The sequence below is a fragment of the Arctopsyche grandis genome, chromosome 11, assembly GCF_051622035.1.
Source record: "Arctopsyche grandis isolate Sample6627 chromosome 11, ASM5162203v2, whole genome shotgun sequence".
Lineage (NCBI taxonomy): Eukaryota > Metazoa > Arthropoda > Insecta > Trichoptera > Hydropsychidae > Arctopsyche > Arctopsyche grandis.
In genome coordinates, this window is record NC_135365.1 from 24,196,868 (window position 1) to 24,221,488 (window position 24,621).

The 24,621-nt window shown below is 33.5% G+C and overlaps 1 protein-coding gene across 5 annotated transcripts in view; it reads left to right on the forward strand.

Annotated features, from left to right (window-relative positions):
- The window catches only part of PMCA (plasma membrane calcium-transporting ATPase 3), a 194,285-nt gene that overhangs the window by 164,052 nt on the left and 5,612 nt on the right, over window positions 1-24,621 (forward strand). For all 5 annotated transcript variants that reach the window (XM_077441537.1, XM_077441541.1, XM_077441540.1 and 2 more), the window contains 19 exons: window positions 6,471-6,639; window positions 10,680-10,871; window positions 10,953-11,073; window positions 11,148-11,313; window positions 11,388-11,598; window positions 12,673-12,711; window positions 13,125-13,279; window positions 13,367-13,582; window positions 13,658-13,900; window positions 13,985-14,223; window positions 14,467-14,629; window positions 14,708-14,809; window positions 14,882-15,061; window positions 15,139-15,333; window positions 15,487-15,693; window positions 15,763-15,961; window positions 16,034-16,245; window positions 16,350-16,501; window positions 17,186-17,321. In XM_077441537.1, coding sequence (XP_077297663.1) covers window positions 6,483-6,639; window positions 10,680-10,871; window positions 10,953-11,073; window positions 11,148-11,313; window positions 11,388-11,598; window positions 12,673-12,711; window positions 13,125-13,279; window positions 13,367-13,582; window positions 13,658-13,900; window positions 13,985-14,223; window positions 14,467-14,629; window positions 14,708-14,809; window positions 14,882-15,061; window positions 15,139-15,333; window positions 15,487-15,693; window positions 15,763-15,961; window positions 16,034-16,245; window positions 16,350-16,501; window positions 17,186-17,321 — 3,285 coding nt within the window. In that variant the 5' untranslated portion in view covers window positions 6,471-6,482. The remainder of the gene's footprint in view (window positions 1-6,470; window positions 6,640-10,679; window positions 10,872-10,952; window positions 11,074-11,147; window positions 11,314-11,387; window positions 11,599-12,672; window positions 12,712-13,124; window positions 13,280-13,366; window positions 13,583-13,657; window positions 13,901-13,984; window positions 14,224-14,466; window positions 14,630-14,707; window positions 14,810-14,881; window positions 15,062-15,138; window positions 15,334-15,486; window positions 15,694-15,762; window positions 15,962-16,033; window positions 16,246-16,349; window positions 16,502-17,185; window positions 17,322-24,621) is intronic.

Here is a 24,621-nt window from a genome sequence, read left to right on the forward strand (position 1 = left end):
CCAATTTTTTTTCCGGGAACCGTTTCAACAATGAAATCAGAGAAAATTGGCAAACTCTGATAGGAAACGATCAACCTGGAGTCACAAATCCAGGTCTGACCAACAGCATACTCTGAAAAATTCATTTTCATTCAGGGATAGAACCCGGCACCTTCTTGACGGTAAGCAGAAGCTTAACGTCCGAGCTATGCTGCTGGCTTTTTTCATATATACATAGTTTATATGAAAAATGACTCTTCGGACTACTGCGTGTCCGAACACTCTTTTTTTTACGAAAATAATGAATATGTAGGGTATAGCCTGCTTTATGCAAGTGCGCAGGTAGACGCACTTACGTAGAAATGTCTAGACGCACACACTTTTGCGTCTAGACATTTCTACTCAAAACATTTGCGAGACAGAGCTATTTTAAAATATCAGCATGGCACGAAAACAATAGATTCCGACTTAGCATTGAATGTGTTAATAGGAAGGACACTATTGAGCCGTAGAATAAATGCTGTGAATCGACTTTGACCTATAATTTGAATCCCCGAACCTACCCCTACGCAACTAATACCTTATACGTTGGTGGAGGGGAAGGGTAGAACTGATCGGGAACGTGGATCAATCTTATCATCATCGAGCAACTTCTCGCTAAGTAATCTTTGCTAAAAAGTTTTGCAGTTGAGGTATCGCTGCACTAGATGCATAGCACCGTTCCTTGGAAATTCAACACAATTAAACCCGAGTGCATTATCTCGATGCATTTGTTTGCGCAGGTGGATGCTTCTGACCGCATATAATCAACATCAACATGAACACGTACACATTTATGTTCACATTTTATATCGAATCATGAATTAAATATTACATATACTCGGGTCACATTTTCTTAAATCAATGGCCGACTGCTATATTTAACCAATTTAGTCCCTAATTTTAAATCAATCGTTGAATAAACTATCGGGGTTTTGCGATTTGTACAAGAATCTGAATAATTTAAAACTAGCCGATCGATTCTGTCGTCGCGTTTATTTATGTACATTGCTATAGAATGCTTTATGTATGTTGTGTTTCGTACTCTCTTTTTATTTTATGTTCGATTTACTAAAATTGTTTCAACTTCGGCGTATCGGATGGGAAACTTTTTAAATATGTCTATTTTCGGTAATGAACAGTCGATGTAATGGAGGATTTATACAATACCCAAAACTTTGTCTTCCTTGGTAATAAAAGTCTGGCCATTAGAATTGACATTGTAATGACCGTATTTTTTTAATGGAAAGTTTTCATTGGCATTTTTTGTAGAATTTCTAACACTGTATGTAGTATTGGTTTTGACTAGAATGAAAATTGATATTGAATACAAGGTCTATTCTAGTTGAAACAAATGGTAAATTTGATTCGGTTGGAATATTGACAATAAGTTACTTATTATATTTACCTTTATATATAAGAACAGCATGTTAATATGTTGTTATTTAATGACTGCTATTTATTGATAAAAGTGGCAATAGATAAAATTTCACTTTCCAAACCAGATATCTGCTTCTACTACAGGTATAATAAACAAGAATGTTTATTTATTTGTTGGTTTATCCGCAATGCAAATCTACACTTTTCAATTTAAAACCAATAAATTTGGTATACAAACTAGCGTGGACGTGAAGATAGGTTTCCGAGTGAAAGTCGTAGTGAGTAGTGGTAGTAATGATGATGATCCGTTAACCAGTCAGCTCCGAATGAAGCACGGCATAAGTCTGCCAAATATTTATACACGGCGTGTACTCAGAAAGATCATTGGTCGATGAGTCGAGAGACCTTATTGGCTGTTGCATAAAGCTTGTTCATACGTTGAGGCCTTTTAAGCGCGAACATTCTTACAATTAATTATTAAGCGAATTTTAAGAGTAAAAAATATACTTTTTTCTTACACATTTTTTTTCCAGTAATATTATGAGCTTTCTTCGCTAATTTTTCACTTAACCACGTTTAAATGGTTGGTTTTCAATCTCAATATATTTTATTGTAACTGGACGGACTAATTCTAGCGGTAAATGATTTTATAAATAGATAAGTTTATCATTTAGCGGTAAACGATAAACGCTCATATCTTTTAAATGAGAGGAAGCCAACAAAAATTATTTTAAACTTAACAACGTTTATAAAGATTGGTTTTTTATCTCAATAATTTTTATTATTATTTAAACGCACTATTTCAAGCGGTAAATTATTTTTAATTGAGTTAAAAAATGCAGTTGCTTAGACCTAATGTATGTGTCAAGAGCGAGATGAAAAATAGAAAGCGCATCACTCCATCTCACTCACTCACGCTCACTTACGAGCGAAGAGCACGTCCGCCTAGAGCATTTCTATTGTAATTTAAAATCATTTACCACTCGAATAAGTACGTTCAGATAAAATAAAATAAAACATTGATATTGAGAACCATCCCTTGTAAACGTAGTGAAATATATAACTGGTCAAATAAGTGCATTATCGCTTGAGAAATAATATGTAGCAAAATATGTACATATGTACATATATATATTTACTTTACAAATTCTTTAGATTATTAATTAAATGTACGTATTTTGAAGGAATAATTAATCACAATCAATTAAAAAAAAGCACCCGACTATTAATTCCAATCCTCACTTTTGCCGCAGAAATACTAGATTTTGAATTGAAGACTGCAAAAGCCAATATAGTCTGTAAAAATGGCGCAATTTTTTAAACGCTCATATCTCATAAAGAAGCCGACAAAAATCATAGTCATATTCAAATTTAGTGAAGAGTCTTTGATCCGGTAAGTAAAAAACGTGATTTTTCTGTTACCAGCTCAGATTTGCAAGAAAGGCCACTTTCATGATTTATTATTAAAAGCTTGATTCCGACAGTTCTAGAAACCGGTTTCAATCATTCTTGAATATACATATAATATTAATGCATGAAAGTTGAATAAAAATTTGTAACTTGTTGACAGGCGCTGACTCTGTGTATATACACTATATATATATATATATATATATATATATATATATATATATATATATATATATATATATACTAATTTATATCGAATTATATTCCTTATGATAATGTTATGTCTATGATTAATTCAGTCATATTTTCTTTGCCCACAGTTTGAAGCCTCTGAATAATATTATTCGTACGTTATCAATTCTCGCAAATTCGCGTCGCGCGGAAACGTTTCGTTTGTCCGACAACATTTTTCAACAGCTCAAATAAATACATAGCGCCGCCGCTTTATAAATATGTATGCGTTAATTTGCATGCGGTCGTTAGTGTGTTAAAACAGCCCCGGCAAAAAGGCGCAGTTTGAATTTTCCGCCGAGAGGAAAAAAACGGGTGGGGGTGGAAAAGTAATCTAGAATTCAAATCGAATTCGCACCGTTCAATCACGGCGTCGGAAAAACGCGGCGCGATAGGAATTTTCGCTCGAGTTTTCCCGCTTTTCCGGTGACTCGGCACAAGTCGAAAGATTCCCGGCTGAAAGTTGCTTTGCTTTGAATTAAAGGCTATTTTTACGCGACAATAGCTCGAAAGGGACTATCGGACTTGTTTGTGTTTGTTCATTGTACACAGTAGTACATAGTCCCGGGGCAATTTCGTCCTTTTCCCATTAAGTGTGCGTATATTATATACGAAAGGACGAGGTTAGACCCAACACTTTTCTTTTTTCTTTATGGTATCACGATTTGATGTATGTACATATAATAGTATACGCGGTGACTATATTTTGGATGGTTATTGAATTATTAGTCACATTACGATCGCGCAAAAGACGATTTTTGCCATGAAAATCGCGAATATGGAATATTTAGCACTCGAGTTCTCGTTAGTATGATGGACTTTTCGGCTGCCAGATGTTCCATTATAGAGATTTTAGTGACTTTTGGGCGAGCGCTTTGTGACCAATAATCACCGAAACGTTCGACCAACTCAACATAGCTGGCATTGAAGAGATCTAAGGAATGTGCCAGTAAGTTGAGGAGTCGAACAGCTCTCGAGAGGGGGGAGTTCGTGAGCACGTTTGTTTTAGCCCTAATTGACAACAAGATGTCATGCTTTCGTAAAAAAAATTGAAAACCCTTGTCAATTGCATCTTTAGAAAAAAAAATAAGCCAATACATAGGATAATACTGTAAAAATGAACTACGCCCAAAAAAACCACCCGCCTAGCCACCTCTGGTGTACATTGTGTATGTTCAAAAGTCAACATTAAATTGCAGCTCACTATTACTTCAAACCACACCTTCCCCTATAGTCGATTCCAGCTATTCCAAAATGTCGGCCGCGACCGCATTTGCAAATTGATTATACCGATGATATCATCAAACGAACCCTCGTTCCATCTATTATTTAGCGGTTAAATATACAAAGGACCGTTTACATTTTCACCTGTTCGTATTCAATTTCGTCTAATTGTGTATTGTTGATATAATATGATATTTACACAGTTCCTCGTTAAATGCTGCCGCCGTGCTGATAATTCCAAATCGTGTGTGCTTTGAGTTTGAGTTTGACTTGCCGTTAATTAATCCCGTTCTATTCGTGTAGTTTGGCACTCGTACTGCATAGGGTATCATTTCGGATTGTCAGGAGTACGAGACCGTGTTCTCGATGCTTAAAATCTTTGTCAGGACTTAAATATCGTCTATAGACTGTTTATTTTTATTTCGCTACATAGTATGAAACGGTGTCACGACAAATCGTTCACGGAAATTTCGTTCACTGACAACTCGCGCACGACCGTTTGCTCACCCACATTTTGACGACACTTTGCTCACTGACGCTTCCTTTACGGACGGTTCGTTCACGACAACTCACTCACGACTGTTGGCTCACGATCGTTGGTTCACAGACAGTATTTCGTTCACAGATGTTTCATTCACAAATATATAACTCGTTCGCTGAGCTTGTAAGTGAGCGGTGAAGGGTCGTTATCGAATCATTTTTTCGCAGTTTTGTCATAAGTAGAATTTTGTAACGTGTACGATTCACAAAGACAATTCTTGAAATAGTACGCTTTTTAAAGCAATTTCAAATTTTATCACATTAGAATCTCCCGTTCTATATTTACTGTTTTCTAAATAATTATTTAATAACGAGGCAGTATTTTTTTTAATGCGACTAAGTATATCAACACAATTTCCAATAATAACTAAAACGAGAGATTTTAATGTGTTTACCTTTGAAATTGTTTTAAAAGCGAATTTTTTCAAGAATTGCCTTTGTGAATCGAACACATTACAATAATTTTACTATGCAAAAAACTATTCTACAAAGACCCTCTACCATTCACTTACGACTTTCGTGAACGAGCTATTTTATATCTGTGAACGAAATATCGGTTAACCAAATATCTGTGAACGATGTGTCTGTGAACCAACGGTCGTGAACTAACAATGTCAGTGAGCGAATTGATGTGAACGAAGTGTCGGTGAACGAGATGTCGTGTGATCGTAGGGGTCTACGACATGGTCAAGTTTGGCTCGCCATCCTGTGAGCTGGAACCGATTCGACCATGTTATTGGCTACTCCTTTACTTCCTTCCCATCCGTTATATCAAATAGTGTGTTTACAACAACCCCGTCATTTAATTCCTTTCGCCCCCATAATATAAATAGAGACGTCTAAATTCTAAAAGAGTCTAGTTTTCAACTAGCGTGAAAACGTTCGTGTCTCAAACAAGTTTTGTTCTATTTTATTCATTTTAAGTATTATATCATACTATGATTCAAAAGTTCGCTACTTAAATTTGCAACAAAGTTGTTTATTATCCATTATATGATTGTGTAGTTTTACTATGCATATATAGGAAGAGCATCATCACCTGTTCTAATCCACGCTCCATTTAAGTATAGATCAATGGATACCAAAGTGGTTCCTGTGGACCCCTAGGGGGGCCTGTGACCACTGAGGCCGGCGAAAAGTTTAATATAAAATAATATTATATTTGTGACACATTTTCATTATTATGAAAGTTAAAATAAATACATTGGTAGTGATTTTTACGTCCTGAGTAAAATATAAATATACTAAAATGTTCTATTTATATTTTATTTTTACGTCAGCATTTACCATTCAAAATTCAATTTATAATTTTTCTATTATGCAGTTACATACATATGTAGAGTTATTTCACTTGTGGGTTCATGGTCGGATTTTTGCTTTAAGAAGGGGTCCATGGACAAAATAATTTTGGGAACCATTGGTATAGGTGATAGTTCTACTGATATACATACATATGACGTCTCAAATAGCATGACACAATATTTGTTCGAATTTATTCGTTTGCTTCTGGGCATTTTCCGGGTGTAGAATCGATTTAGAACGTTTAACGATCTCGTTCGTATTGAAATCGTCAGTCGACAACCAGGTCATAAGACTTTTACCTTCGTCGATTCGGCTGAAACTGTGTTTGTATTGTATTTTGAGAGAATTTTATTGTTGTTTTTCAGAACTGGCTCGCAATGGCGACGATAGACGGGCGGCCGGCGCAGTACGGCGTGTCGCTGAAGCAACTGCGCGAGCTGATGGAGCACCGTGGACCCGAAGGCATCCAGAAGCTTGGCATGCTTGGCGGCACGCAGGAGCTCTGCAAGAAGCTTTACACCTCCCCCAACGAAGGTGATGTTTCATTTTCAGCAATAGATCTAACCCTGAAATCCTCAAGAATGCACTCAAACCTTCCACAGATATGTTCCCTTCCTTCAACCCAATAGTGCCACAGCTCAAATCCTTTAAAGTTCCTATATCAACCAGCAAAACAGACTAGTGGTTAGCATATAATGCTTTGAAAAAATTGGTTACGGGTTCAAATCCCACTAGTTTATGATGGCTAGACCTTAGATTTGTGACTCCAGGTCGATCGTTTCCTATCAGAGTTTGCCAATTTATCTGATTTTACCAGGAAGTAATCAATTTATCTGATTACTTCCTGGTATAAATTAAAATAATAAATATACATATATCATTGTCATTAGAAAAGAGAACCTTCAATAGTTTTAATGTTAAGGTAGATTTGTAGGCTAGAAGAAAAGTGTTTTCATAAAAACAAACATCTACCCTGGAGAAAAAATGTTTTTGTTCGAATTCGATCTACCAGCGACGGTTCAGTTCTGGGACTTGCAATTCAGTATAAGTATCTTAAACCACTTCCGTAGGCTTTATAAGCCACTTAATCCTCCTACTAGACCCAAAGCTTAAGCCTCGACTACGTTCTCTGTGTGGTAGTGCTGCCATTGAAATGGGTTTGATCAAAGACTTGGCGTCACTTCTGAGCATCTTAATGATTAAAAAATATGACATCTAGGACACGGAGTGTGAATCTAAGCTGAATCTAAAACTTACTTAATCTTAGTATCAGATGTATGCCATTTTTTATTTTTTTTTTTGTACATACATATACTCATTTCCATATACATCAATGATGTTCCATATACATACACCAATCTGCTTTCCTCAGATTAAAAACTGCACATGACCAAAACTATATTCTATAAAATAACATATTGTAATCAGACTGAAAATCACAGTTGATTCAGATTGACATGTAATTTCCTATTAGTGGCTTTATTAGGCGCTATAGTTGCTATACAATATTCTAGACTCATCACTCTCAGTGTACATATATGTATTTCTGTCAACTAAAAGCGAAATTGAAAACTTTTGTAGGTTGAATCCGATTCACTAGATGTTTTGTAAAGTGACAGCTCTAGGAGTAGACCTGTCGTAGATATCATTTTTATCACCATTGAGATAGCTTTAAGCGTAATTTCTTGTTAAAACAATCCTAGTACAATTTCAATGCTTCAAAAAAATGACAAACAGGCAGCAAACGCGGCAAAGCCGATAGGCCCAAGGGGTTTGATAATCATACAGTATTACAGAAATACAATTATCAAATAAGATAATGAAAACAAAATATCAAAAATAAAGAAAACCGAAAAAAATATATACCAACTCAAAATACATAGACGAAAATAAAATAATAAACAAGAGAAAATACAAAAGTTTTATATTAACACACCTTAAGCGCAATTGAAATATCATTAATAAAAATTAAAAATAAGATAGGTCCTAAAATTGATCCTTGGGGAACACCACCGAGGACCGAGTCAGAAGAAAAGGAACCAATCCTAACAGAGAATCTCCTAAACTTCAAAAACTCACCAAGCCAGTTTTGTAGTCTAATTCGTTTCAAATTACTGATTTCAAAACTGTCGCCTTTTCAAGCATTTGAATCAACCTTTAATATATCGTTTATTGACTCAATTTCAACGGGATTTTAAGATTGCGATATGTTAAATATATGCAGCGTTCAACGCTCAACTGAGCCCCCCTTTAATCCGTCACTATTATTCACTTTCATCGGCGCTCCGTCTTTGAGTCGGATAGGATTAATCTCTTTGTTTTGTGTAAGTGGCGTAACTCTTGTACGCCCAACACCCCCTCAGCCCACACTCCCACCCCTGTCGAATGAATTATTAATGTATATCCACTATGGACCCCCCCCCCCACGACTCTATAAATCACCGAACTTTTGGCCGGTGAACGTTTACAAGGTATAGGGAAACCAATCTTCGGCTGTACAGTTCTGTCGATGAATAATATCGTTCGCTTAGCGCTCTGAATAATGTAATAGTCATAAGGTAGAGAAATTTTTCCGCATTTATGTGTGCTTGCACCGTTGATTGCTGAAATAAAAATAAAAAAAATACTTAAACTAAGCCGAAGCATGGATTCGTATAACTTATGTAAGGGCTTAACGTGCTGGATATTCGGTTGAACGGCTGAAGTCCGGATCCTACTCGTATATACTACATAATTCCCCATTTAGGGTATGTCGAAACGTGATGCAAATGGGAATTGGCAATGTTACCTGCTCGTACTCTCCTTTGAGAATGTGGATGCAGGTGTTGCCAAGTACTAAATTTTGGCGTATAGCATAAACGGGATATACTGATTATGGAATAGCTGCATGATAAATTTTGCGAATGTTTTTTATAATGTTTATTTTCCTTCATTGGGATAAAATTACGGTAAATTAATTAAAATCAAATCTGTTATTCTGTTAGTTGATGGATAAAACTACACTAAATCTGAAACTCCGGAGGGAAAAATATGTGTAGGGTCACCTAGTAGGGGTTGAAAAAAAACAGATGAGCTTAATCTGCCGAATGTTGGAACTCAGTTGAAAAATTCAGTAATACATAGTAAAATATTGATAAACTTGCTTGAAACTCTTTTAGATAAGAAGAAAAAAGAATGAGGTTATAAGCACCTAACATACTTGACCTCATTCCTATTTTTTATGCCGGGTAGAAATGCTTGGAATTAATTAAAAGTGTATTAGGAAAAAATAGCATAGTAAAAGAAATAGTTAAAAATAGCCATAGTAAAAGAAATAGGCCTAACAGATAGACCCCAATACAAACAATGCAGCATTTTTATTACATAAATCGCTGTATTTCGAGAGGCTGAAGAACACGAATTTAACAATTAATTAATCCATAGAGACATTTATAGATTTAGACTTGTACATAAATTTTTACATATTGTACATAAATCAAATTCAGATAGTTATGTCATAGCGGGTAAGATGATGTTTGCCAATTTTATGGAGGAACCGTTCCAATAATGAAATCAGATAAACTGGCAAACTCTGATAAAAAACGATCGACTTGGAGTTAAATATCCAAGTCTGACCGGTAGTATTAAAGATTAGCACGGGATCGAACCCAGTAACCTCTCGGTGCTAAACATAAACGCAACCACCGATCTATACTGCTGGCTATGGCTATGTACATATGTATATACTAGAAGGCCTAACAGGTATACCCCAATGCGCCTTCCTGGCCAATTATAGAGCATCAGAACATCTATGGACAAATTTGACAAATGTTGTTACAGCATTTTATATATCAGCAAATTCGAGCTGCTATAAACTCAAATTTTTGCGAGAGATAGGACAGGTTGCCATTTTTTGCAACCGTTTCAATGAAATCAGATAAATTGATAAACTCTGATAGAAAACGGTTGACCTGAAGTCACATATCCAAGGTATGGCCAGCAGTACCGGGCCAGGGAATGCATCCGTGACCACTCAATGGAAAGCATTACACGCTAACCACCGAGCTATGCTGCTGGTTATATATGTACTAAAATATCCCATATTAAATTCACCCCCATGTACATACATATATCGGAAATGCTTTACGAATATCAATGCTTGAACTCCTCTAACCCCTTTGAAATGCCGCTTGAATATATTATGTGTTTGCTCCCTTTTACGGTTTAAATTTGTGTTCCCGTTATTGCTAACATTGTCTATGGATCGATATGCTTTTTATAAGTATAAATTTCATCTGGACAAATAGCAACATGGCTTATATTATTCAATTTATAATATGCTAATCTTACTTGAGAATCCCTGGTTGTTTCAATATGCCAACAGCCTAGTCAACATTCCCTCCTGTCCCATAGAGCGTGCGTGAACAGAATTGATAAGCCAAGCAACGGTATTTATTGATATGGTAACCAAATGTTCCACCGCTATATCAATATTGAATTGCATTGCATTTTTGTTATATATTACAATACTTGTAGAATATTGAATATGTTTAAATTTAAAAATTAGTAAATAATTGTATTGTTATAAATTTCAGGATTAAGTGGATCAAAAGCAGACACAGAACACAGGAGAGACACGTTCGGCTCAAACACCATTCCTCCCAAGCCGCCAAAAACATTCCTTACACTTGTGTGGGAAGCATTGCAGGATGTCACTCTCATTATTCTCGAAGTAGCTGCTTTGGTTTCACTTGGTCTTTCATTTTACCAACCTGCTGATGATGACCGTAACTATTGCCCAATACTCACAATAGCCTTTATCAATGTTTATTCTACTTCACTAACTAAATCCTTCATTCAATTTTCAGCTACTGCCGACGAAGAAGAAGGTCATTATGCATGGATAGAAGGTTTAGCCATTTTAATTTCAGTTATTGTAGTTGTAATTGTAACCGCTTTCAATGACTACACAAAAGAAAGACAATTTAGGTAAGAAATAAAAACATTGCGGCATATTGTATAGTAGCAAAATTCAAATGCTCAACTTGTAATATTCGTTGCAGAGGTTTGCAATCTCGGATAGAAGGTGAACATAAATTCTCTGTCATTCGACAGAGCGAAGTAAAACAGATATCAGTAGGAGATATAATAGTCGGTGATATATGTCAAATTAAATATGGCGATCTTTTGCCAGCTGATGGCGTTCTAATTCAAAGCAATGATCTTAAGGTAAATCAATCGACCGATCTATCGGCAATGACTTTGTATGCATGTGCGCTTAACCCTACAAATTCTCGTTATAGATTGATGAGTCATCTTTAACTGGTGAATCCGATCATGTCAAAAAAGGTGAATCCTTTGATCCGATGGTTTTATCCGGCACGCATGTCATGGAAGGTTCTGGTAAAATGTTAGTAACAGCTGTCGGTGTAAACTCTCAAGCGGGTATCATCTTCACCTTGCTCGGTGCCGCTGTTGACCAACAAGAACAGCATATCAAAAAGATGAAGAAAGGTATCGTTATCATTTCGTATACAAAATTCTATAATTGCGGGGGTTTTTTTTTTTTGGTATATTCACATATCCTCTAATGATCAATCCAAAAGTTTTATTATTATTCTCAAACAGTTTTGTATTGTATTATATTACACTTAGTCTGAAAAAATGTAAAACCCCGTACAGTTATATCTGCATGCCTCTAATATATTGATTCCTATCTTAAATGGTAAGAGTATGTATATTAAGACGTTTCATAGAATGTTGTTCGGCGATGATTATGTCTCACGATTCGTGTATGTTCACTTATTTATTAGTAAGGTCCAAATTATGTTTTTTTAGTATTATATTTATACAAGTATATTATGATTATTATGTTGTTGGATTAATTGTTTAGGTGTTTGTACGTTTATCCCTGATTGTGTGCGCATATACATAAATGCAAATCACTTTTTATTTAGAAAAAATCGATGTTTATATAGTAAATGATTATTTTGATGCTTTACTTTGATTTTAAGACTATTGTTTTTATCTACGTATAAAATCCCTTTAATATTGGCATGTATTATTTTAATTGAATTCAAATTATACACTGTCGGTCATTGTCTTTCAATTGAGTAACTTCAAATTACAATAAAAAAAATTGGAAAGACGAATCACCATACAATGAGAGTGATGCAATTGCAATGACCGCCACTGTATATGTTCTGTCCAATATGTTCTTATTTTTTAAATCAATGTATAGTTGACTTATCTTCATATAGGTATATAAATGTCATGTTTGTTTTAATTATTCACTTGATCAGATGAGTCAACTGTGCATTGGCGTTATTAGTGAATTTATAATTTTGTAAAAAGACATTTTTCATAATATTTATATTGCTCTTATTTTTTTTCTTTACCCCTGTCTTTCCTGCCCTGCTGCACGTTCGATGTCTCAACCCCAAAAAACGACCAATACAAAAATCAAATGTTGCCTTGTTGATGTGTCGCCATCGTATTACTGAAATGTTGAATCAACGTGACTTGCCAACGCATGCATCGTCTTATATCTACTACAACAAATTCCACTGTTGTGTATTAAATATGCAGAAGCCAAAAAGCAAAACAAAAAAAAGAAGAGCTTATCAGGTAAATGCGTATATTTAATGTTGTGTTTTTGGTGTGTTATGAATACAATTTTTATTTTATTTCATTTTAAAATCTTTCTTTGACATTTTAAAACCGTATCAGCCTAAAACTCATTTTCAATACAATTTGTAATGTCGTGTTTATTCCATCACTACTAATCAGCACTAACAATCCCGGCATGCGAATTAAATGTCAGCTGACATCACATTCGTCGAAACAAGATTACGCGAATTCAAGCACTATACTATATCTATGTACATATGTACACAAGCTATTTTGTACACATGTACATACATTCAGTAAGAGCTTTTGCTTCTCTGATACAAGTTTCGGAGAGTTGAGTTTCAGAAACACACATTCGACTCTAACATACATTAAATCAATTATTTATATGATTAAAATGCTACAAATAGGTGATGAAGAAACTGGTGTTACAAGTAATAACCATGTATCGCAAGAAGAAGAAAATCACGTGCCAGCGCCAGCTGCATCTTCAGGCGGCGGAGAATCTGGTCATAAAAAGGAAAAATCTGTACTTCAAGCCAAACTCACTAAACTTGCCATCCAAGTATGCTTTATTTTATTTCATTTCATTTTAGTTTATTACAAACATTAATTGTAATCGACTAAATGTTGCATTTGTTTTTTCTTTCAGATTGGTTATGCAGGTTCTACGATTGCCGTACTTACCGTCATCATTCTCATCATTCAGTTTTGCGTTAAAACATTCGTCATCGATCAAAAGCAGTGGAAGACAACTTACGTCAATAATTTAGTGAAACATTTAATCATTGGTGTTACCGTGCTTGTCGTCGCTGTGCCAGAAGGTTTGCCTTTGGCCGTCACCCTATCGTTAGCTTATTCTGTCAAGGTAAAGAATTCAACAGTTAACATTGTTTTCTATTAAAAATGTGGTCTTCATTTTGTATGTGGTATTCATTTATAGAAAATGATGAAAGACAACAACTTGGTTCGGCATTTAGACGCTTGCGAAACAATGGGCAACGCTACCGCTATATGTTCAGATAAAACTGGCACCTTAACTACGAACAGAATGACAGTAGTCCAGTCATACATTTGCGAAAAGCTTTGCAAAGTAACTCCACGCTTTACAGATATACCTGGTTTTGTCGGGGAAACTATTGTTCAAGGTATAGCTGTAAACAGTGCATATACCAGTAGAATTATGGTATGAAAACTTTCATATTATTTATTGTATACATATCTATATTGGTGTATAACTTTATTTTTCGACTGTTTTATGACATTTCAGCCTAGCCAAGACCCAACAGGACCTCCGATGCAAGTTGGTAATAAAACTGAATGTGCATTGTTAGGTTTTGTAAATGCGTTAAATCGTAGCTATCAGGGTGTCCGCGACGACTTTCCTGAGGAATCGTTTACGAGAGTATATACATTTAACTCCGTCCGTAAAAGTATGTCCACTATTATCCCTTATAAAGGTGGATACCGGCTATACACCAAAGGCGCTTCTGAAATTGTATTAAAAAAGTTAGTTTTCTCACAAATCATTTTATAATTACATAATTTATAGTTAAAAGTAACACCAATTTACAGCATTTGGCAGATCTATAACTACTCAAATATTTAGCTGCATTAAACCTATAAATTCTATCGCTAATAATGCTCTTGCATACAAACTGTATAAAATGCCAGAGTCTGATTAAATATCTGCCAAATGCTTGAATGAAATATGTATGTTTGTATTTAAATATCAAAATTTTATTATTACAGATGTGCTTTTATTTACGGTCACGACGGTCATTTGGAGAAATTCACAAGAGACATGCAGGAACGTCTTCTCCACCAAGTAATTGAGCCAATGGCATGTGATGGTCTTAGAACTATTTCAGTAGCTTTTAGAGACTTTGTACCTGGCAAAGCTGAAATTAACCAGGTAAACAAACATAATAATTACATAAATTTTGAAATTGTTTTTGTCACTGTGTTATTTCATTGATTTGCATTTGATTAGGTTCACATTGACGCTGAACCAAACTGGGAAGACGAAGAGAACATTGTCAATAACCTTACGTGCTTATGTGTTGTTGGAATTGAAGATCCTGTTAGACCAGAAGTACGGTTAAATTTGATTTAAGTCGTTTTCAATATGTCGGAATGTATGTTTTAATGTAATGTTGTGTTTTAGGTGCCTGATGCGATTAGAAAATGTCAAAAAGCTGGTATCACTGTAAGAATGGTGACGGGTGACAATATAAACACCGCTCGATCCATCGCTACCAAGTGTGGAATCCTCAAACCGACGGACGATTTCATAATTCTAGAGGGTAAAGAGTTCAACAGACGTATACGAGACGCAAACGGTGATGTCAGTACTTTCACTTTTAATTATTGTGATTACATTTTCATCCAATCCAAATGTTGATTGTTTTGCATTGTTTTCAGGTACAACAACACTTGTTAGACAAAGTGTGGCCGAAACTGCGAGTTCTCGCACGTTCATCACCCACTGACAAATACACTCTAGTGAAAGGAATGATTGATTCTAAAATATCCGAAACACGAGAAGTAGTCGCCGTAACTGGTGACGGAACTAACGACGGTCCCGCTTTAAAGAAAGCTGATGTTGGCTTTGCGATGGTAAATACACATGTTTCTAATACATATTCATTTAAATGTATTTGTATAATTTGTATCGGTCATTGTGGCGCAATTGGGTAACTCGTAATATCACAATGGTCCTGATTCTTCAATAAATAATTGTTGTTTTAATGTTTTTTAATTAAATTCCAGGGCATAGCTGGTACAGATGTGGCCAAAGAAGCGTCTGATATTATACTCACCGATGATAATTTCTCGTCCATCGTGAAAGCTGTAATGTGGGGTCGTAATGTTTACGATTCCATTGCAAAGTTCCTTCAGTTCCAGCTTACTGTAAATGTTGTAGCTGTTATTGTTGCCTTTATTGGTGCCTGTGCCATACAAGATAGCCCTTTGAAGGTTTGTATTGATGATTTATTTATTGTTTTTATATATTTTATAAGTATCTGATGGTTTTGTGGTTTTCAGGCTGTGCAAATGTTATGGGTCAACCTAATTATGGACACTTTGGCTTCGCTGGCTTTGGCTACTGAGATGCCAACACCTGACCTTTTATTGCGTAAACCTTATGGTAGAACGAAACCTCTTATTAGTCGTACGATGATGAAGAACATTCTCGGACAAGCGGTCTATCAATTGTTCATTATTTTCGCTCTCCTCTTTGTCGGTATGTGGTCGCAAATCATTGAAAAGTCATTCGTTGGGTGCACGATTCTATTTTGTTTGATTTTGTCTTCAGGTGACAGATTGCTCGACATTCCGTCAGGACGCGGTCAACAGTTGAACTCTGATCCCAATCAGCACTTCACCGTTATATTCAATTCGTTTGTTATGATGACGTTGTTCAATGAATTTAACGCACGAAAGATTCACGGTCAGAGAAACGTTTTTCAGGGTATTTTCACTAATCCAATATTTTATTCGATATGGATTGGAACGTGTGTATCGCAGGTATTATGTGCCTCCGTTTTTCATTTTTCGCTTTAAAAATCGAGCATGTTTTATCGAATAACCGTATCGTAACGTTTTTCATTAACTTTGCTTTTTATTTTAAGGTTTTAATTATTCAATTTGGAAAAATGGCTTTTAGTACAAAAGGATTAACCCTAGAGCAATGGCTATGGTGTTTATTTTTCGGTATAGGCACACTTATTTGGGGACAGCTTGTCACATCAATACCGACTCGAAAGATTCCTAAAAAACTGTCGTAAGTATCATCGTGTACATAAATTCATTACAATCTAATGATAACATTTTGAGGATCGCACGAGTGTGAAAACCTGCTGATTATTTTTTTTTCCTGAAATTAAGTTTTGTATGTACATAGTAGTTTTTGATTCAATCAATATTTAAATGCTGCTTTTAGGAAACTTTCTGTATTTAGTAACAATAGTACATAGTTACAGTTTTATATTGGCAGATAAAATGAAGATACTTCAAGCAAAATTTCTGTGCAAAATGATGTGATAACATTTTTGTTACAAATCCTACATAAATATTATGCATTGTATGTACATATATATAAGTAAAAAAAATTAAATGTCAATCTATTAAGATTGTATGGTACATATAATACAAATATACATATATTTATTTAGCATTTAAAAAATTAGAACTGCCATACTTGCATAAAGACAATTGTATATTGTACGTATAAAAATGCATTTAAAATAATTAGTCTATAAGTTTCAAAAAGTAAATAATGTTTCGAAAATGTATTGGTTAAATCCTTAATTGGAACTTGAAGGTACATTTGTACATACATATATCTCAACTGACACTTTATAGTACAATATCGGTCCTCAATTTGTTAATTTCAATTGATCTCTTACAGTTTCTGTCACGGCAAGTGTTTTTACAAATCGTTAAATGTATTAATTTGTTGTTGAAGATGGGGACGAGGACAGCCCGATGAGTACACGGAAGCAATTCATCTCGGTGATGAGAAATTCGATCCCGACTCAGATAAGAAACCAAGAGCCGGTCAGATATTGTGGATTCGTGGACTCACACGTCTTCAAACACAGGTACATATCCTTCACCTGTTCCAATTCCTGTCCTGATAATCTTTATCTTTTTTCATCTTTACTCTGTATACAACTATCTCTATTTATCTGACTGCTTTAATTTTATTTATTTGTTCATTTCTTTGAATAATCTTTTTTCCACTGGGTTTATTATATCAACGTTCATACACGGTTTATATACATATTTCTATATATAAAATTTTCACTCAATCTACGAGACTTTGTTCCTGTGTAAGAATTTCATTCGTTACGAAAGCACTCTCATAATCAGTGTTCGAATTTTGTGAATGGATCTAAGAGGATCAAAGTCTCAACTTTTTTTTTTAATATAAAAAGATACAATGTCATACGCATTTCGGCTGTTTTTTGATCTAATGATATATGTAATTCGATCAAAATCATAAATATATCCCTTAAATGAATATCTATAGGATACACATTCAGTGTTATTGATTTGTTTGTGTATCGTTTTTTGTTATATTCGCATAAAAACATACATTTTATTACACAATATTAACTATTTCTATGTAAAAGCACAAACAGTCCTATTTTGGTGGAATTTTAGCACTGAATCATCAACTTTAAATTGTTCTAGAAATAGTACATTATAAATTCCATATTTTCATACGAATTTCATTAAAGTTTTGAATATTGAATAAGATACGACAGACACTTTAATACTTGCTCACATTTTTCTTTCTACACATTACACAAAAAATGCATTTTAATTTTATTGTAAACATGTATTTGATGTATACGTATCATGATTTTGAATCTGACGAGTACAAACTTTCATTGTACTTACATATTTCACGAAAAGAGAGACAAACAGAAGATTCGTATTTTTTCATATACCTTAAATAATTAAATAACATTTATTAACCATTCAGATAATTTTTCCTATAAAATATTTTATTACCTATTTTGTTTTTTATATTATTTAACATTTTTATTTTGGGCTTGAATTCAATTATTTCTTATTGAATACAATTCTGGATAGAAAAACATTACATTGCTCAAGATAACTCGATGCACATTTTATACGTCATAATGTGATGTTTAATGTTTTATTTCTTCTTTGCGTTTGATTTTTCTTTATATTTCAGCCGATTTGTTCGTTAGAAGATCCGATTTTATCTTTCGAAGTCACATACATACATATGTTTAGTATATTTGAGTATTTATTACTCCTTTGATCATGTCATTATTCAAAAAAAAAAAAACTCAAATATTTTCACACATCAATTTACACAAATTTAACATGTTTGTACTTGTTAATACATTCGTAATTTTTACTTTATTTAATTTGTGGTATTCAAAAAAGACGATTTGAATGAATTAAGTGTGCATGTAGTGTGTCGTGTCAAAGTATATAAAATATTCTTAGCATTTTGTGTCGATTACTGTATGTATCTATAAACGTATTAACATTCTAATTTACATGTGTATTTAGGTTGATTTTTCCTTTTTCTAGTTTTGTTTTTTCAACATATTTCACTAATAATCATTTTTCAACACTTATTTCATTCGATAATCTTATCCTATTTTTGCAATTCCTTCTTCTACTACTTCCAATTTTTATTGTGATATTTTATTATTTTTTATTAACCTTTAAATATTTTTTATTGATTACCATTTTCAACAGGCTCTATCTATATTGATTTGTGATCATTCAATTTCATTATTGTAATATCTTAATATTGATTTTTCCTTTGGCCATTTTTTTCATTTCAAATTGACATTGAAAAGGGCTCAATTTTAAATGAAAAAGGCTCAATTTGGAATGAAAACCCTGCAATGGTACTGATGATTGATAAAAAATAGAGTACAACGATCACAAATTTATATATAAAATCCTGTGTTTGCATGTAATATTGATTTTTTGTTTTATTTTTTAGCATATTTTAATAATTTCACATATATTTTTTTAAATTTTCCAACGCACAATATTTTTCATTAATTTTTAAATTTAATAATGAATTTTTTAAATATATATTTTTTTAATATTTAATTTAATGTAAAATATTGTGTTTTTTTTTTCATTGGGTAATATTACAATAAATATACATATGCATGTAAATACATACATATATAGCTTTCAACTATCAAAGGAATTTTTAATGCCTCCTGAACATTTTGATATAAATTTTGTAATATTACCCAACATTTTATTTTTGTGTCTTTAATAGCATTTTAAAAATGTTGTTTGTTTTAGTTTATAATAATTATTTTGCTTGTTCTGCTCCCAAGTCCCCCTGCCAGTATTGTTAAATGGTTTTTATTTTACTTTATCCATTATTAAAAGTATCGTTTCGTATGATTTCTTAATTACCGTCGTCACTAGCGTTGATCAATATCGCAACCGGCAGGAATAATGGGACACCACTGTATCCAAACATCGTACTTTCATCGTTCCTGTCGGTTCCAGTGTACAGTGATGATTATTGTGTGGACATTTTATGATAACACGTGTGGTGCGTGCGTGCGTGCGTGTCAGCTAACATGAATGAGTTTCAGCATGATTTTATTTCATTATTTTATTTACATATATGTACTTTACGTTTTAAAATTATTCACTTTCGCTAATAACTCTCCCAATACAATATATATATATAATAATAATACGAAAAAATATCCATGTGGCATTAACATATGTAGGCTACCTCACCGTATATACATACATATATTACGTACTTGTAAGTTACGTTAATTAATTATATATCTTTTACTATCATCGTTCCATGTAATATTAAAACATCACTCATACATATGAGTACTGACATATATGTATAATATATTTTAATATTGACAAGTTCGGCGTTTCGTCTGTGACAATCAGAACGACTATTTCCTTTTATTTAGTTGTTAGGAATCGTATCTTTGATATTATTCATCTATATATTGTATATAGTATTATATTTCTTTTATTATTATTTTGGTCGTACATGTTACCTGAGAAATGTATTATTACCATTATGAAATGTATTTTGGATTATCACTTGCTTTAATCACAATTATTATAGAACGAAATTATTGCTATATAAGGTTTCAAAAAGGAAGCAGATATTCAAATCAATGTATTTCAACATATATATTTTACTCAAATACGTTCTAATTTAATCGGGAACACTTGCACTTTTATTTTTATTTATTATTTTTTTTAATACATAAATATTTCTAAATGGAATCATTGTGTCCCATTTAATTTATGTTTACAATTAGGCATACATTTTTTTATTTTATTTTGAGTAAAATATGTATATAATTTTTACATACGTTCCAAATTATTATGTTCCTTTTTGAATGTATCCATTTTTTATTCAGTAGAAATTGAATGTTTTCACTCTATTAGTGTTGACGATATATCGATTTAATATTTTACATTACACCTTTATCATGATATAATATTTACACAAACATTTTAGGTATATATATAGGTATATTTAATGATTGTGTAAAATATATAAATCACCGTACTCCTTCGACTTTGAAACTACCCCTTTTTTTTATCCTAGTTGTAATCTTTTTTTTTTTTTTTGTTCAAATATACATATTTTATGGTAAGCGACACGTCATTAAATCTGTGTGTGAAGGATTTTGTAAAATTAATGTTAATGATGATTATTCGGTGTTTGTAATTTCACATATGAACACACACACACACCAAACATTCAATATATTGGATTATGAATCAAACATAGTGTTATTATAAAATATTTAGTCATCATGTTAATTAGGAATACGATTTTTATTATATAAGAATTTTGTCATAGTGTTTATTTGTCGCTTTTTTTAAACTCTCTTTTTTTACATATACTATAATGTGGATTGTCTCTTTGATTATACATAAGTATTTTCATATTTTAGATATGATATACAATTTATTGATAATTATGACTTCATGAATCTTATCACCGTTGTCTTTTTTTAATATGATTCATTTTATATATGATTTGATTTGTATGAAATTGATGTGTGTGTCTGTTGGGGGCGCAGCCGACGCGGTACATTCTGGAGACGGAGGTGTAGGGAGCGCCTGGGGGTGGCAGCCTACGCGTTGTGCGCCCCACGGTACAACACCTTCACATTATCCCACTGTCCGAGTCTCATCCTCTGCACTCATTCATTTCTGCTCCTCGATTTACCGTTTATTTTTCACAAATGTGGAGACATAGCCAATTACCCAAAGTCCAACTCCTCAACGGCAGATGATTTTTAAGCTCGATCCACTTGAATGTATAATTACGCTTTTTTTCTTTTGTATGGTACACACACACACATCTGCCGTACAAATTATAATATTATTTTAGTGGTGTGTATTTCCTTTTCGTATGGTTGGTTATTTTTTTTTTAGTATATTTGATATACATACATATGTGTGTATGTTCATTGAGATCAATCAAATGTTACCAACTAACGGGTGTCTCAAAAGAAAGTTTATAATTGAATTCAGAGCGTTATGTGGAGATGTTAGACGACTTCTTGGTGCCTGAATTGCAACACTTTCCAAAGAACATGGTTCCAGCAGGACGGAATGCCGTCATAAGTAATTTTACTGTTCGATTAAATGAGTGCCGCGAACGCGAGGGTCTACATTTGGACGGTATTATTTTTAAGAAATAAATTCCCAAATTGTGTACTTTAATAATTAATAAACATTTTTTCGATACACGGCTTACTTTTTTTTTAATCGATCCACTAAATATAAACTTTCTTTTGAGACAACTTGTATATCAGCTCCATCAACTATTTTACGCGTTTTGAGAAAGAGAGAGAACTTGCACAATATTAGGGGAAACGCTACCTTTTCTATCATCGATTATACTCACATTCATTATTGACTGACTTGGCTATTTTCGATTTATATGTATTATACTTACTCAAGATTAAAAATTTTATTGATATACTATTGCACTGAACTGCTATTCTGTGCCGAAGCCGTAAATTGCTGGATAGTATCGTCTCGTGAGAAGACCTTTGTACTTTTAAGTTCTTATGCTTCTTTAACGCACGTGAACAATTTAACAGGTCAAAGTGGCCAACAACTGTATAGTCAACTGTAGCATTTCCCCTATAGCAGTATTCGTTGGTTACCAATAAGTATATATTTACATAATGTTGACAGTTTCATCGCAATTTTAAAATGTAAAACTGGCGAGTATGACAAGTGAGAAAGTATTGTGTATGTCTGGAGCCTGCTTCTAAAGCTGTCAATTTAGAAAGCACATGGTTAATGAGACTTGAGCCTCCAGCTAATGTACTAAGAGTATGAGTGGTGGTTATATGAAATACCCATACTCATATATTAGTATGTATTAACTGGCGCTTTGAGTCTGGTGTGGCATATGTTTTGATCTCTGATCAGGCCTGAATGTGTACCGCTATCCACCGTATGTTCCAAATTTTCGATCACCTGTATGTGGCTATATAGATGCATGCGTGTGAGCGTGTGTGTTCGTCCGTTATGCATTTTTACAACTACTACGCACCACTAAAATATTACAAGTTTGATTAATTTTAAAAATTTTGCCTCCTTTCGACACGTGTGAATCCTTATTATTTTAATTTGATCCGTCCAAAACGAATCCATCCTTTATTCGTTTATGTTTTCAATAACAAGATGGCATCAGGTTTGGTATCTTGAATTCGGCTTGCAATATTTCAGACTGCTGAAGAAATTATGTACATATGTTCAGTGAACCGTTCAAACGTACGTCAATCGATGTTCGCAAGTGCATGTATATGTATGTGTATGGAAAGTTTCTGCCATTCGAAAAGTTTCCATGAAAAATGTCTTGACATGTTTTCTTCTCCGGTCTGAAATTTTGTGCTTGGTCGACTACTGGCCAGTATGTCCCATATTTCTCCATACACACTTGTACTTTTTGTATGCCTCGCATTGTTTCTAGAAATTCCCTTTTTATGGCAATGCCCCCCCCCCCTCTCCCCCGTCTCATTTAGATTCCATACTAGGTACGCTTGTGATCTGATAACGTGTCAGCACTTCCCCTATTAGTTGTTATGCGATTCCTAATTTGATCTCATTCAGCCTGACCAAGCTCCTTTAGCGCCATATTTTTCACCCCCCAATTTGAGAGGATTGTTTGTATTGTTTTTTTTTATTCTATGGGTATTTTTATATTATTATATATCCATGACAGAAAAATCACTTCAATCACTTTCTTCAGAAGCATTTCTTCTTAGATTATCGTTGTGAATTTGATTTTCTTTTTTTCTTTTTCTATTTAAAGACTCTTTCTTATACTGGAACCTTCGATGTGGTACTTTATACACAATTCTAAATATTGTATGATCACCTGTTGCTGTTTTATTATTGAATTATTTTTTTAATAATACATACAATGATCATAGCATGATACCGTCGTTGACTATTTTCCGTACGAGCATGCATAATATTGAATTTTAAGTGTATCACTGAAAAAAAGTGAGTGAAGTGAGACTACTTATGTCTACTATCACTATGGATTCAGCATTATATAATATAAAGTCTGCCGACTCCTTTATAATTTAAAAAAAAATTGTGACGTCATAAATCCAGTGTTTTTTGTTGTTTGTTTTTTTTGAATGTTGAAAGTGTCTTAAAATTTTATTGACTATCATTTTATATATATCTCTCTCTCTCTCTCTCTCTCTCTTTATGTGTAAAGCACATTTACATTTCTCATATTTGTTGTGAATACAATGTAGATCATCATATTGTGTATCATTCAGAACTTCTCTATTGTTTTATGTTCGTTTTTAGTTTATTTTGTCCCCGTAATAATATCACTGCCAATCTAGTTCCAGCAGGCGATAGACTCCTAGATGAGTGAAATCATATATACGGACACAACATATGCACTCGGCATATAGTGTATAGTTGTGTTTTGTATTGTGGCTTGTTTATATTGTAGATTGGTAGTTATTGAAAGTCACTTAGAGATTATAGCGTTTTTAATTTATTATTATTTTGACTTATTGATTGTTTGTGTCTATTTAAACGTTATCACTTTTTTTTTTGGCCTTGTTAGCTGAATTTTGGTAGAGTGCTACTATTGTACCTATTGTTAACGTGTCGGATTGGTAAAGTGAATTTGTTGCATGGGATGCACTAGTGATTTTACACACTTGTCAAACACCAGTTATACCATTTGTTTTTGTTAACGTCAAACAGATTTTTGTTTATGTGTATAACGACATTGATCGATATTAATAAAAAAATAATTAAAATAAACAGTGACAGGTTGTCATAATATAAAATAACCTATATACATTTAAAAACAACTATAATATATATAAA